Source organism: Salmo salar, chromosome 03 (assembly GCF_965601325.2).
Source record: "Salmo salar chromosome 03, fSalSal1, whole genome shotgun sequence".
Taxonomy (NCBI): Eukaryota; Metazoa; Chordata; class Actinopteri; order Salmoniformes; family Salmonidae; genus Salmo; species Salmo salar.
The window spans coordinates 7482311-7498618 of record NC_138293.1 but is presented as its reverse complement, the minus strand read 5'-3'; the positions used below and the strand labels follow the sequence as shown (position 1 = coordinate 7498618).

General features: G+C 41.6%; 1 protein-coding gene across 1 annotated transcript in view; it reads right to left on the bottom strand.

Annotated features, from left to right (window-relative positions):
- LOC106597376 (cadherin-7) overlaps positions 1-16308 on the bottom strand; it is a 134619-nt gene that overhangs the window by 15648 nt on the left and 102663 nt on the right. Inside the window, exons 10-11 of the mRNA XM_014188578.3 lie at positions 6610-6727; positions 6001-6252 (exon numbers count right to left, since the gene is read on the bottom strand). Of these exons, the coding sequence (XP_014044053.1) occupies positions 6001-6252; positions 6610-6727 (370 nt within the window). The remainder of the gene's footprint in view (positions 1-6000; positions 6253-6609; positions 6728-16308) is intronic.

Sequence of the window (16308 nt, the reverse complement as noted above, 5' to 3'; positions counted from 1 at the left end):
CAAAATTACGGATTGCCTCTTATCCATTCATCGTTCCCTTATGCCATAGTTCAAATCAAATCAATTGTCAGTAGAAACCGCATTTGTTTAAGAAAGTCAGCCATATCAGCTATGTTTTTTTAAAGGCAGTAAATGAGGCTGAATGAACTGTTTTGCTGCCAGACAAGGCTCTGCTGATAGCCAGGTTTAGAGGTGGTAAGGATTCACTCCATGGTGCTGAAGGGTAAAGCTCTGCTGTTGGGACAGCTTTATGTAGGCCCTAACAGTTTGTGGGCAACGTTTGTCACCGTTAAAATGCAATTCATGTATTGTTTAGTGTTGTGTTGTGTAGTGGATTTGCTGGCGTGCATCTAAAAAATATATATATATATATATTGTATTCGCCCAACCAAGATTTACATGCTAAAATCAACACTGCAAGAGAGCGATGATGTACTTCAGCTGAATGGGGGCCAGTCAACACTCACCAATCACCACGATGACAGTCTTTGTCAGCCAGAATGAAGGGAACAGATTGAGACACAGTCACTGTTGTATATTATCTGTTACAGGCCACTGGTTTTTGGGGAACTGGGTGTCTGACTGACACACCAAATACTGACACAGTTTTTGCTTCACTTTTAAAAAGACAATGGAAAGCGTCATCCATTGACATTTCATTGGCCAATTCGTTCAATAATAGATTACTTTATAATGGTCATCAATATGTTGCCTAAAAATGTCAGATGTGAATCTGCTGAGGTGTAATGGCAACTTTAAAGGGGCAATCTGCAGTTCGAACAGTAACAAATCCGACAGCCGACCACTGATTTTGGTAAACAGCTGAGGGATGGGGCTTGGAGAAATATAGCCACTCTTTAACTCATGGACAGAGCTATAAATACAAGTGCAGACCATTTATGATAACAATATTATAGTTTTTAGAGGTAGGGCTGTAACCGGGGTTTTAGTGAGGTCCTGCTGAGATAGGCTTCAATGTTAATGCAATAGAAGTCTCTGCCGGCATCGAGCCACCTGACTGACTGACATCATGGAATATCGAGGGCCAGTAGGAGGCACTCTTTCCTCTGGTCTAAAACAAAATATCCCAATGCCCCAGGGCAGTGATTGGGGACACTGCACTGTGTGGGGTGCCTTCTTTCGGATGGGACGATAACCTCTCTAGGGTAGGGGGCAGTATTTTCACGGCCGGATAAAAAACGTACCCGATTTAAACTGGTTACTACTCTTTCCCAGAAACTAGAATATGCATATAATTAGTAGATTTGGATAGAAAACACTCTAAAGTTTATAAAACTGTTTGAATGGTGTCTGTGAGTATAAAATAACTCATATGGCAGGCCAAAACCTGAGAAGATTCCATACAGGAAGTGCCCTCTCTGACCATTTCTTGTGCTTCTGTGGCATCTCTGTCAAAAATACAGGATCTCTGCTGTAACGTGACAATTTCTAAGGCTCCCATAGGCTCTTTGAAGGCACCAGAAAGTGGAATGAGATCTCTGCTGTCTCTGGGCTAGGTACAGGAGCGCTGTTTGTGAGTGGTCAGGCTGGTGGCTCAAAGACAGGAGATGCGCGGCCCAGAGAAGTGGCCATGTTTTTCTTTCAGCCTTTGAACAAAAACAACGTCGCCCGGTTGGAATATTATCCCTATTTTATGAGAAAAATAGCCAAAAAATTGATTTTAAACAGCGTTTGACATGCTTCTAAGTACGGTAATGGAATATTTTGAATTGTTTTGTCACGACATGCGTCCGCGCATCACCCTTCGGATAGGGACCTGAATGCACGAACAAAACAGAGGATATTTGAACATAACTATGGATTATTTTGAACCAAAACAACATTTGTGGTTGAAGTAGAAGTCCTGGGAGTGCATTCTGACGAAGAACAGCAAAGGTAATCCAATTTTTCTACAAGTAATTCTGAGTATACTGAGCCTCGATGTTGGCGAGTGTCTGTTTAGCTAGCCTTGATGGCCGAGCTATCTACTCAGAATATTGCAAAATGTGCTTTTGCCGAAAAGCTATTTTAAAATCTGACACCGCGATTGCATAAAGGAGTTCTGTAGCTGTAATTCTTTAAATAATTGTTATGTATTTTGTAAACGATTATCAAGAGTAATTTAGTAAATTCACCGGAAGTTTTTGGTGTGTTTGCTAGTTCTGAACGTCACATGCTAATGTAAAAAGCTGTTTTTTTATATAAATATGAACTTGATTGAACAAAACATGCATATATTGTATAACATAATGTCCTAGGAGTGTCATCTGATGAAGATCATCAAAGGTTAGTGCTGCATTTAGCTGTGGTTTTGGCTTTTGTGACATATATGCTAGTTTGAAAAATGGCTGTGTGATTATTTCTGGCTGGGTACTCTCCTGACATAATCTAATGTTTTGCTTTCGCTGTAAAGCCTTTTTGAAATCGGACAATGTGGTTAGATTAACGAGAGTCTTGTCTTTAAAATGGTGTAAAATAGTAATATGTTTGAGAAATTGAAGTTATAGCATTTTTAAGGTTTTTGTATTTCGCGCCACTCGATTCCACTGGCTGTTGACTAGGTGGGACGATTTTGTCCCACATACCCGAGAGAGGTTAAATAGGTGTCCTGACTCTCTGAGGTCATTAAAGATCCCATTGCACTTATCGTAAGAGTAGGTGTGTTAACCCCAGTGTCCTGGCTAAATTCCCAAATCTGGCCCTCATACCATCGTGGCCACCTAATCATCCCCAGTTTACAATTGGCTCATTCATCCCCCCTCCTCTCCCCTGAAACTATTCCCCAGGTCGTTGCTGTAAATGATAATGTGTTCTCAGTCAACTTACCTGGTAAAATAAAAAAATTAAAAACTCATCTATAAGGGACTATTTACCAGTTGTCTCTGAGAGTGGGTTATTGTTTGTTTGGGGCAGGTATTCCCCCAGGGGTACGGGCAATGCCATCGGGGGTATGCCAAGTAAAAATGTGATTCACATTTTAAATATATATATATTTTTAAATACATTATTATAATTTTTTTTTTTTTTAATTCTTCAAACTGTTTTCCAACGGGGCTATACATTTAGGTGAGTTTTTTTTCTCATCTGAGTAACCTCGTTTCACTGCCAAAAATAAAATTAAACTATCTGGTGTTCAGCGAAATAACAACACAATGTCAAATACAGGTAGCCTAGTCAAATAATTAACATCCAATCACATTAACTGTTACTCTCTCACGGGAATTCCACTAACGGTCCGTATGTAGCCAAACGTAGCTGTTGCTCATGTTGGTATCTGTACTGATGGCGCAAAAGCCATGACAGGGAGACCTAGTGGAGTGGTAACGCACGTGCAAGCAGTTGCTTCCGACGCCTCTTGGGTACACTGCAGCATCCACCAAGAGGCTCTTGCTGCCAAGGGAATACCTGACAGCTTGAAAGATGTTTTGGATACTACAGTGAAAATTGTTAACTTTTTTAAAGTAAGGTCCCTGAACTCTCGTGTTCAGGTGCTGGCCTATATGGGTGATGTTTTATCCTGCCTGAATCATCTTAATCTAGGATTACAGGGACTCTCCGCAACTATATTCAATTGGCGGGAAAATATTGAGGCTATGATTAAGAAGTTGGAGCTCTTCTCTGTCTGCAATAAACAGGACAACACACAGGTCATTCCATCATTGTATGATTTTTTTGTGTGCAAATTAACTCAATGTTACCAGACAATGTCAAATGTGATAGAGCGAAGCACCTGAGTGAGTCGGGTGCGCAATTACGCAGGTACTTTCCCGAAACGGATGACACAAAGGCTCTTCACTGACGAGTCTGGTTTTGTCTCACCAGGGGTGATGGTCGTATTTGCGTTTATCGGCGAAGGAATGAGCGTTACACTGACGCCTGTACTATGGAGCGGGATCGATTTGGAGGTGGAGGGTCCGTCCTGCTCTGGTGTGTCACAGCATCATCGGACTGAGCTTGTTGTCATTGCATGCAATCTCAATGCTGTGCGTTACAGGGATGACATCCTCCTCCCTCATGTGGTACCCTTCCTGCAGGCTCATCCTGACATGACCATCCAGCATGACAATGCCACCAGCCATACTGCTCGTTCTGTGCATGATTTCCTGCAAGACAGGAATGTCAGTGTTCTGCCATGGCCAGCGAAGAGCCCGGATCTCAATCCGATTGAGTACATCTAGGACCTGTTGGATCGGAGGGTGAGGGCCATTCCCCCCAGAGATGTCCAGGAACTTGCAGGTGCCTTGGTGGAAGAGTGGGGTAACATCTCACAGCAACAACTGGCAAATATGATGCAGTCCATGAGGAGGAGATGCACTGCAGTACTTAATGCAGCTGGTGGCCACACCAGATACTGACTATTACTTTTGATTTTGACCCCCCCCCCCCCCCCCCCTTTGTTCAGGGACACATTATTCAATTTCTGTTAGTCACATGTCTGTGTAACTTTTTCAGTTTGTGTCTCAGTTGTTGAATCTTATGTTCATACAAATATTTACATGTTAAGTTTGCTGAACATAAACGCAGTTGACAGTGAGAGGAAGTTTCATTTTTTTGCTGAGTTTATGTCAGATGACCTTACGTGACCTCTCTATTTATGGTTTATCTATTTCTGGTTCCAGAGTTACAAGGTAGAGAGAACAACAGTGCAGTATTGTGACCGCACAGATACCTCTGGAACAGCTGCTGTCATTGTTTGAGGAGCTCCCCCGAAATTCGTTAAGACTGCCTCGAGAGTACAGAAAAGAACAGAAACTCCAAGCTTGCCTCATTACAATTATTCAGCCACATAAATATGCTTTATTTAGTCTGCCCTACTGAACACAAATGAGTTCGGCCAGGTGCAATTAAAAGGGCCATGAATCGGGACGAATGTGTTGAATGGAAATAACAACAACAAAAAACTCTGAAATGCCACACTGCTTCAGTGGGGACAGCTTAGCTTGGGGCCTTGTTCTTCTCTCCCAGTGTGACTCAGTGGGGACAGCTTAGCTTTGGGCATTGTGCTTCTCTCCCATTGTGACTCTGTGGGGACAGCTTAGCTTGGGGCCTTGTGCTTCTCTCCCAGTGTGACTCAAGCACCATAAGTGACCAACACAGTAAGTTCATCGGTGGTTAAATCCCTATTTACATTTTTTTTGTAATTTTCAGTTTCCTTCCACATTGTCTCTCCTGGCTCTCTACATATCCACCAGCCCCGTGCTCTCGACCATGACGGATTAGGCTGGGCTGGACCCCCAGGGAAAAGGCTTAGTTAGCACAAAATGGAGGCTCAGTTGAGGCTTTTCAGAGATGGACTAATCCTAGTCTTCGTCTCACATGGCACCCTATACCCTACGTAGTGCACTGCTTTTGAACAGAGCCCTATGGGGGTTGGTCAAAAGTAGTGCACTACAAAGGGAATAGGATGCCATGTGAGATGCAGACCCAGTGCCCCATACAGGCAGGAAGAACGTTGGGTGTCTGAAGAACATGTGGGATAGGTCTTCAGAAATACATGGATGCTGCCACACAATGTATTCTCCACAACAACAGGAGAGAACATTGAGGCAGAATAATGTAAAAACATCATATAACCATGCCTCATATATCTTTGGTAATTCAGGATGATCGTTAGAGATAGACACTCAAAAAGCATGTCAGAGTAGGAGAGCTGATCTTGGATCAGACCCCCCCCCCCCCCCCCCCCCTGTCCATATAATCTGATTCATTATGATCGAAAAGCCAAAACTGATCCTAGATCAGAAATATGTTGAGTCATTCTGTCTAACAGAGATGGTTTTAAGCAAAGAGATCATTGGGGGAAGTAATAACACAACCGCAGCTTTGAAAGGGACCTTTCAGTCAAACCTCTGTTTTCTCAGGAGCCTGAGGTAACTGGATCTCTCTCTCTCTCTCTCTCTCTCTCTCTCTCTCTCTCTCTCTCTCTCTCTCTCTGGATATCAGTCAAGGGGCCACATGAAGGAGCTTGTGGCCCTGATGTGTTTTGGTAAAATGGCTTACCCAGTAGTGTGAGGATGCAGGCCAGGATGGCAATGAGGGCCCCGGTGCTGAGGCCCGCTGAGAGCATGGAGTTCTCACTCCCACATGACTGGGGGATCCCATCAGGGTCGCAGTCGCACACCCGGATGGACAGAGTGTTGGTGCTGCTGAGGGCGGGGCTCCCATTGTCCATGATGAGGACGGGGAGGCGGTACACGTTCTGGTGGCGGCGCTGGAAACCCCCTCTTTTGGTCAGCACAGAAGCGGTGTTGTCTCGGGGAGAGGGGGAAGGCATATTAATACACTGATAAAATTGTGTTCAGACAGTAATACTTGGTGGATTCCAACAAATCATGACAAACGTTAGCCGATATGGGGTTTACATAATGGAAAATAGACAATCAAGGCAAGGAAACCACAATATGGTTGTGGAGCTGCTCCTGCCTGGTGACTAAGCATCCATTTTGAATTGCTCCCTTATTCGTTTAGACTGTCCTGCTGCCAACTATGCATGTTTTATCGGCCCAATATGACCATGTGTCTGGCCGGTTAGTGCTATCCGGGATCCTTGTGAGGTTTCTACCCTATACCCTAACATTTACCCCTACCCATTCCGGGTCAGGCACTTACCTTTGTTGTCTCTCAGGGTGAAGTTGAGATTCCCAGCAGCCTCAGCGGTCAAGGAGAAGAAGAAGCGGTGTCCACTCTGAGGCTGGTCTCGGTCAACAGCACTGATGGTCTCAATGACCTGTAGGAGATAGATGACCAAAGGTTACATTCAGTTCAGGTCAGTTCAGTTTATTGTCTTGCATTCTAGAGTACGGTGTCTATATAAGAACAGTCTCAGCAGGACTTGTATTTATCACCTGTCGAGAGCTGTCCTAATATTATGGAACCCCTTAAGGGTCATAGTGGGAGTAAAAAAGTCAGTTCCCTCCTTTTTTTGTTCCCTCAATATAAAATGTGTTCCCTCGATATAAAAATGTATTCCCTCGATATAAAAGTGTATTCCCTCAATATAAAAGTGTATTCCCTCGATATAAAAGTGTATTCCCTCGATATGAAAATGTGTTCCCTCGATATGAAAATGTATTCCCTCGATATAAAAGTGTATTCCCTCAATATAAAAGTGTGTTCCCTCGATATGAAAATGTATTCCCTCGATATAAAAGTGTGTTCCCTCGATATGAAAATGTATTCCCTCGATATAAAAGTGTGTTCCCTCGATATGAAAATGTGTTCCCTCGATATGAAAATGTATTCCCTCGATATGAAAATGTATTCCCTCGATATAAAAATGTGTTCCCTCGATATAAAAGTGTGTTCCCTCGATATGAAAATGTGTTCCCTCGATATGAAAATGTATTCCCTCGATATGAAAATGTATTCCCTCGATATGAAAATGTGTTCCCTCAATATAAAAATGTGTTCCCAGGCCTCTTGAGTGGAGCAGCGATCTAAGGCACTGCATTGCAGTGCTAATGACATCACTACAGACCCGGGTTTAATCCCGGGTATTGGCCAAGTGCTGTCCAGGTTAGGAGAGGGTTTGACTGGGGAAGCTTTACTTGGCTCGTCATGCTCTAGTGACTCCTTGTGGTGGGCCGGACATCTGCAGGCTGACCGCTGTGTCAGTTGAACGGTGTTTCTTCTGACACATTGGTGCAACTGGCTTCTGGGTTAAGCGTGCAGGTGTTACGAAGCTCAGTTTGGAGGGTCATGTTTCGGAGGATGCATGACTCGACCTTCATCTCTCCTGAGCCGTTGGAGAGTTGCAGCGATGAGACAAGATTGAAATCATGGAGAAAAAAAGGGTAAAATACAAAAAAATAATAATGTGTTCCCTCAAATGTTTTTATTAATTACCTCTATTCATGAATTTGTTCCTTTGGATCACTCCTGCAGATTTGAGTGCATGTCTTTATAATGGATTGATGAGAGTTAATTGAACTCTACTTCAATCTGGGTATGAAATACAAAGATTTTCTTCGTTGTTTGAATATATTATTGAGATAACCCCATTTATTTACAGAATATTTACTCCCTTTTTCAGAACCATGGATGATATGGCTGACTTGATAAACCACGAATCGAATGTTAAGCTACTCCTGACTCCTGGTGGATTTGTGGAGCCTATCTGAGGATTAGCCTGGATGTTTTTTTTCTTTCTCCACCATGACCCCCAAAGGGCTCCGTATAATATGAACACCATACTGGGCCACTGAGTGAAAAAGAAGATCCAAATCAACATTTATAATAAAAATGCACACAGACAGCATTTTCAAGAGATGACAACAGGTCACACCAAGAGATAGAGCCATATACTGTAAAACACCAGCTATAACATCTGACATGACAATAAGGAAGGTGATATTAGTGATACATCGAGAGGAAAGGCAGTACCATACTCTATAGGGGCTGGGACAAATTTAGGAGACCGTTACACCACCTACAAAATCCTCATTGAACCCTCCTGCGTGTGGTCAAGATTAGCCACTTACCAATATGATGACCTTTTCAACAATACTCATAATAATAACAATAGCGTTACATTGGTTTGTTTTTCATTAGGTTGATATACAGTATTGTTAGTAGAACCTGGTATTCTATTTATATAATATGACTTGATAAATATGTGTGTATTGTAATTACCATCTAGGTCTGCTGCAGAACAACAAAAAGAGGAAGGCCCTAAAATTTGGCAAAGACTCCAACCACCCAAGACATAGACTGTTCTCTCTGCTACCGCATGGCAAGCGGTACCAATGCACCAATTCTGGAACAGACAGGACCCTGAACAGCCTCTACCCCCAAGCCATAAGCCTGATAAATAGTTAGTCCATAGCGATTGGTTAACTATTTAACTATCTGCATTTACTCTCTTTGCACTAGTTCTTTTGACTCATCACATACGCTGCTGCTACTGTCTATTATCTATCCTGTTGCCTAGTCACTTTAATCCTCCCTACAGTATACTGCTGTTACTGTCTATTATCTATCCTGTTGCCTAGTCACTTTAATCCTCCCTACAGTATACTGCTGTTACTGTCTATTATCTATCCTGTTGCCTAGTCACTTTAATCCTCCCTACAGTATACTGCTGTTACTGTCTATTATCTATCCTGTTGCCTAGTCACTTTATCCCTACCTACAGTATACTGCTGTTACTGTCTATTATCTATCCTGTTGCCTAGTCACTTTAATCCTCCCTACAGTATACTGCTGTTACTGTCTATTATCTATCCTGTTGCCTAGTCACTTTAATCCTCCCTACAGTATACTGCTGTTACTGTCTATTATCTATCCTGTTGCCTAGTCACTTTAATCCTACCTACAGTATACTGCTGCTACTGTCTATTATCTATCCTGTTGCCTAGTCACTTTAATCCTACCTACAGTATACTGCTGCTACTGTCTATTATCTATCCTTTACCCCTACCTACAGTATACTGCTGCTACTGTCTATTATCTATCCTGTTGTCTAGTCACTTTAATCCTACCTACAGTATACTGCTGCTACAGTCTATTATCTACCCTGTTACCTAGTCACTTTACTCCTACCTACAGTATACTGCTGTTACTGTCTATTATCTATCCTGTTGCCTAGTCACTTTAATCCTACCTACAGTATACTGCTGTTACTGTCTATTATCTATCCTGTTGTCTAGTCACTGTACCCCTACCTACAGTATACTGCTGTTACTGTCTATTATCTATCCTGTTGCCTAGTCACTTTAATCCTACCTATATCTACATATATTGCCTACAAAACATATTCATACCCCTTGACTTATTCCACATTTTGTTGTGTTACAGCCTGAATTCAAAAAGGATTAAATATTTTTTTTCTTCCTCACCCATCTACACACAATACCCCATAATGACAAAACATGTTTTTAGAAATGTTTGCAAATGTATTTAATATGAAATATAGAAATATCTCATTTACATAAGTATTAACACCCCTGAGTCAATACTTTCTAGAAGCACTTTTGGCAGTGACTACAGCTTAGTCTTTCTGGCTAAGTTTCTTAGAGATTTCCACACCTGGATTGTGCAACATTTGCCCATTATTCTTTTCAAAATTATTCAAGCTCTGTAAAATTGGTTGTTGATCCTGGACAACCATTTTCAGGTCTTGCATAGATTTTCAAGTATTTTTAAGTCAAAACTGTAACTCGGCCACTCAGGAACATTCACCGTCTTCTTGGTAAGCAACTCCAGTGTAGATATGGCCTTGTGTTTTAGGTTATTGTCCTGCTGCAAGGTGAATTCATCTCCCAGTGTCTGGTGGAAAGCAGATTGAACCTGGTTTTTCTCTAGGATTTTGCCTGTGCTTAGCTCCATTCTGTTTATTTTTATTCCTGAAAAACTCCCCAGTCCTGAACGATTACAAGCATACCTATAACATGATGCAGCCACCACTATGCTTGAAAATATGGAGAGGAGTACTCAGTAATGTGTTGTATTGGATTTTTTAAATTCTGTACATGCTTCACTCTGTTAATTAGGTTAGTATTATGGAGTTACTATAATGTTGTTGATCCATCCTCAGTTTTCTCCCATCACAGCCATTAAACTCCATAACTGTTTTAAAGTCACCATTGGCCTCATTGCAAAATCCCTGAGCGCTTTCCTTCCTCTCCGGCTACTGAGTTAAGGAAGGATGGCTGTATCTTTGTAGTGACTGGGTGTATTGATTTTTGTATTTTTTATTTTATTTAACCTTTATTTAACCAGACAAGTCAGTTATGAACAAATTCTTATTTTACAATGATGGCCTACCCCGGCCAAACCCTAACCCGGACGACGCTGGGCCAATTGTACATAGCCCTATGCGACTCCCGATCACAGCAGGTTGTGATATAGCCTGGAATTGAACCAGGGTCTGTAGTGACACCTCTAGTACTGAGATGCAGTGCCATAGACCGCAGCACCACTCGGGAGCTCCGTCCGAGTTGATACACCGTCCAAAGTGTAATTATTAACTTCACCATGATCAAAGGGATATTTTCTTTACCCATCTACCAATAGGTGCACTTCTTTGCGAGGCATTGGAAAACCTCCCTGGTCTTTGTGGTTGAATCTGTGTTTGAAATTCACTGGGACCTTACATGTAATTATATGTGTTGGGTACAGAGATGAGGAAGTCATTCAAAAATCATGTTAATCACTATTATTGCGCACAGAATGAGTCCATGCAACTTATTATGTGACTTGTTAAGCACATTTTTACTCCTTAAGGTATTTAGGCTTTCCATAAGAAATGGGATTGAATACTTATTAACTCAAGACATTTCAGCTTTTTTATTTTTTGTTAAGTTATAAAAAGGTCCAAAAACATAATTCCACTTTGACATTATGATGCATTATGTGCAGGCCAGTGACAAAAAAAAATCTAAATGTAATCCATTTTAAATTCAGGCTGTAACAAAACAAAAATGTTAAAAAGGCAAGGGGTGTGAATACTTTCTGAAGGCACTGTATCTATTACCTCGTACCCCTGCACATCGACTCGGTACTGGTATCTTGTGTATATAGCCAAGTTATCCTTACTCATTGTGTATATATTCCTTGTGTTATTGTTTTTCTATAATTACAAACATTTTCACTCTGCATTTTTGGGAATGGCCCGGAAGTAAGCATTTCACTGTTAGTCTACACCTGCTGTTTATGAAGCATGTGACAAATAACATTTGATTTGAAATAGATGAAAATACATAGGAGTATGAATTCTATTATTATATCACCTTGAAATGATCTCAAAAACACCATCATATCAGTTCCAAACCAAATGGAAAAGGGGCAGCGCGAGTTTAAGCCAAATAACTAATACTGCACACACACACAGACACACACACACACACACACACACACACACACACACACACACACAGAGAGAGAGAGAGAGAAAAATCAGTACACACAATGTTTGCCTCGGACAATTTAAGCATTAAAGTGGAAAAGCCATTCCCGGGCTGGCTTACGATTTATGACACACATGAAAAAAAAACACACCATTTAAAAGTGCTGTGTTTGAAAGATGATTATCAGCGGAGGCCCATCAGGTGGCGCTATAAGAAGATTCCCCCCGGCCCGACGCTCTGCGGTGGCCTAATCCCCCTAGCTTTGGCTGGGTAAAACACCGGCCGTGCCGAGCCCTGCCCTCGTGAAGAGCAAGTCAGCACAAAACTCAATGTGAGAAAATCTCCTGGAAACTGGAAATGCACCACCATGCCAACAGGGTTTCTGTCCCAAATGGGGCCCTCTTCCCTATATAGTGCACTACTTTTGACCAGAGCCCTATGGCACCCCATTCCCTATATAGTGCAACACTTTGACCAGAGCCCTATTGAACCCTCTTCCCTATATAGTGCACTACTTTTGACCAGAGCCCTATGGCACCCTATTCCCTATATAGTGCACTACTTTTGACCAGAGCAGAGCCCTATTGAACCCTCTTCCCTATATAGTGCACTACTTTTGACCAGAGCCCTATGGCACCCTATTCCCTATATAGTGCACTACTTTTGACCAGAGCCTTATGGCACCCTATTCCCTATATAGTGCAATACTTTTGACCAGAGCCCTATGGCACCCCATTCCCTATATAGTGCACTACTTTTGACCAGAGCCTTATGGCACCCTATTCCCTAGATAGGGCTCTGGTCAAAAGTAGTGCACTATGGCACCCTATTCCCTAAATAGTGCACTACATTTGACCAGAGCCCTATGTCACCCTATTCCCTATATAGTGCACTACTTTTGACCAGAGCCCTATATAATGAATTTGATTCCATTTGTGCACCCTGGAGTAAGTAAAGCAACAACAACAGTATTTTTTCGTGATAAATTGACATAAATCCACAAATGTGCTACCTTGTCCGTGCGAGGATTTAAAGTTTAAACCCACGTGATTATCTGGATGGATTTAGTGTCTTATTTGTTTAGGTAGCTCAATATGTGTTGTCCCGTCTCACTTAACAGTGAGTGAATATTTGGCACAGGACTTTGAGAGGTTTAAGGGCTTTTAGGATCATCAAATAAATAATGTATAAATAAACAGTTATTATTTTATATAAGTGTTATTTATATGTTTGGTTTATTTTCTGTTTGTTTTATTTTCTGTTTGATTTATTTATGAGCACATTTTCTGCTTTTGGGACCAACACTTTACATGTTGCGTTTATATTTTTTGTTCAGTACATTGCTATGAGGAGAAGGGTTCAAAAACGGTGTCATGGGTCAAGTAGCCCACAGGCAGATAGATATGTAAAATATAGATGATATGATACACACTTGGAACATAGCATGCTTTACCCATATATACTGTATTGTTCACCCTTTCAAGATCATGATATTTCCCCAAAAAGGGCCCTTGACTGAAAAGTGCCCATGGTTAATGGCACTATAGGTATATTATAGGTACACTATATATACATATATATATACATACAAAAGTATGTGGACACTGCTTCAAATTAATGGATTTGGCCATTTCAGCCACACCCGTTGCTGATAAGTGTATAACATTGAGCAGACAGCCATGCAATCTCTAGACAAACATTGGCAGTAGAATGGCCTTACTGAATAGTTCAGTGACTTTCAACGTGGCACCGTCATAGCATGCCACCTTTCCAACAAGTCAGTTCGTGAAATTTCTACCCTGCTAGAGCTGCCCCGGTCAACATCTAGGAGCAACAACGGCTCAGCCGCGAAGTGGTAGGCCACACAAGCTCACAGAACGGGACCACCAGGTGCTGAAGCTCGTAGGGCGTAGAAATCGTCTTTCCTCGGTTGCAACACTTACTACTGAGTTCCAAACTGCCTCTGGAATCAACGTCAGCACAAGAACTGTTCGTCTGGTGCTTCATGAAATGGGTTTCCATGGCCAAGCAGCCGCACACAAGCCTAAGACTACCATGCGCAATGCCAAGCGTCAGCTGGAGTGGTGTAAAGCTAGCCGCCACTGGACTCAGTTGAAACGCATTCTCTGGAGGGATGAATCACGCGTCACTATCTGGCAGTCTGACGGAAGAATGTGTGTTTAGCGGTGCCAGAAGAACACTACCTGCCCCAATGCATAGTTCCAACTGTAAAGTTTAGTGGAGGAGGAATAACAGTCTTAACGCTACAGCATACAATGACATTCTAGACAATTCTGGAATGTCATTCTAGAATCGTCAGTCTAGAATCGGGGGAAGGCCCTTTCCTGTTCCAGCATGGCAATAACCCCGTGCACAAAGCGAGGTCCATACAGAAAAAGCATGTCGAGATCGGTGTGGAAGAACTTGACTGGCCTGAACAGAGCCGTAACCTAAACCCCATTGAACACCAACTGCGAGCCAGGCCTAATCGCCCAACATCAGAGCCCGACCTCACTAATGCTCTTGTGGCTGAATGGAAGCAAGTCTCCGCAGCAACGTTCCAACATCTAGTGGACACCTTCCCAGAACCAGTGTCCATATACTTTTGATCGTGTAGTGTATATTGTAGGTGTATTATTATATCAGTTATCTGTGATAACAAGCTGTAACCTCTTTCATTTGCCTTTTTAACACTATTATCCGTCGCTCCATGGAAGCCCCCCTAGAGAACATGCAGCCAGCTAGAAATGCTACACATGTACGAAAGGCTGGGCAGAGACGACACCTCAGACCTGTCACGCTACAGTGGGTCTACTTGTTAGCCAGCCAGTTACTATTCAAATCCTATACCAGTCATTTAGGAAGGCAGCAGTCATATGGAAAAAGACATACATTCAAATAATAACTTTGACAAGTGCTGGACCGACATATAACAACGGTACTCTGCATGGGATTTAGCATTATAATTCTTCTTCATCGTTTGCCATTACAGCACAGGTCTTTGTGTGAAAAAAAAACTGGCAGTCAAAATCAGCTCTGGACGACACATCATAACCAATAAAGGGATGACAGTTGGAAAAATGGCCGAAATCAAGGGCACCTAAATAATAGAGCAGGTACCCTGAGATAGAAAACAGAAGGCAGAGCGAGACAAACTACATGAATAACCCCATTGCAGGTGTGGATTGCCGATGGGACTTAGGGACTGACGCTTACACACCCGCCATCTGTTTTGTATTGCAACGGCTGAAGTGGAAACCTTTTGAGGGTTTAGGAAATTAATACATTTGGCTTGTTCATTATTGCTTTGCTTTTGTAAGCAAAACTCCAGGGAGGAGGATGGGTCATGTAAGGATAGTGCCATTAACAAGGAACAACAAGGAACAGCTATTGGTAATCCCTTGTATTAACTCTTCATCGAAAAGGCAAACATTTTAGTTTACCTTTATTTAACAAGGCCAAACCTGGATGACGCTGGGCCAATTGTGCGCCGCCCTATGAACACTTAATAAACATGACAGTGACGGCAAGCTGTTATTGCTTTAAAAATGAGCTTTAAAAAATGCCATTGCAGATTTTAATTATTTCTATCTTAATTGAAATATCTAGGTGTGTGGATCGATGGCGGGAAAGGTATCCTTAATTTACTGAAATGACCGAATCGGACAGAGACACAACCACAAACCTAAAGCTAAGGGTTTCTGATTCTTGTTGTTTCTTATCATCTCATTCAAACCATACAGCAGACATGCAAGCGTTGACGTAAACCATTAGCGACTACCTTTCCATAGTGTATCTTTAAGTTTATAATGAGTGATAAACAGTCATTGAAGGTTAAGGATTTTACTTAATTAAAATGTGTCTTTAGCACATAATTATTTAGCATACATTGAAGTCACACTTCCTTTCCCAATGCCTTTTTTAATTGAAACAATCATGGTAACTATTTATACTGAAAGGTAATTAAAAAAACATGATTAACAAAAATGTAGAATTTTCTTTTGTTTTGATATTAAAATAATTTGCTCCTCCGGGTGTATTTTTGAATAAGAAAGCAGTGGGAACAAGGAGTTCTTGGGGATATGGCACAATAACTAAGACAGAGACTAATATGAGTATTGTCCTGTTTAGGTTATGGTACTTGTATTGAGAGGTGTTATGCTCACATTTGTAAAAACATTTGTCCCAGGTTCTGGAGTAAATTGTAAATATGGAGAAAAATGTAATGTTCAAACGTGTAGGCCTATATGTTCCCAAGTGTTCAGTTTCATTAGGATACCGGTTGGGGCATATGTATTTCATTTTTTTATTTAACTAGGCAAGTCAGTTTAAGAACACGTTCTTATTTTGATTAAATTCCATATGCTTGATAAAACTAAGTACTTAGGAGTATGTACCAAAGTGCAGATTTATTTTTGCTCTCAGTTCTATTAATTGCTATTTTCTTCTAATATCGGAAAAA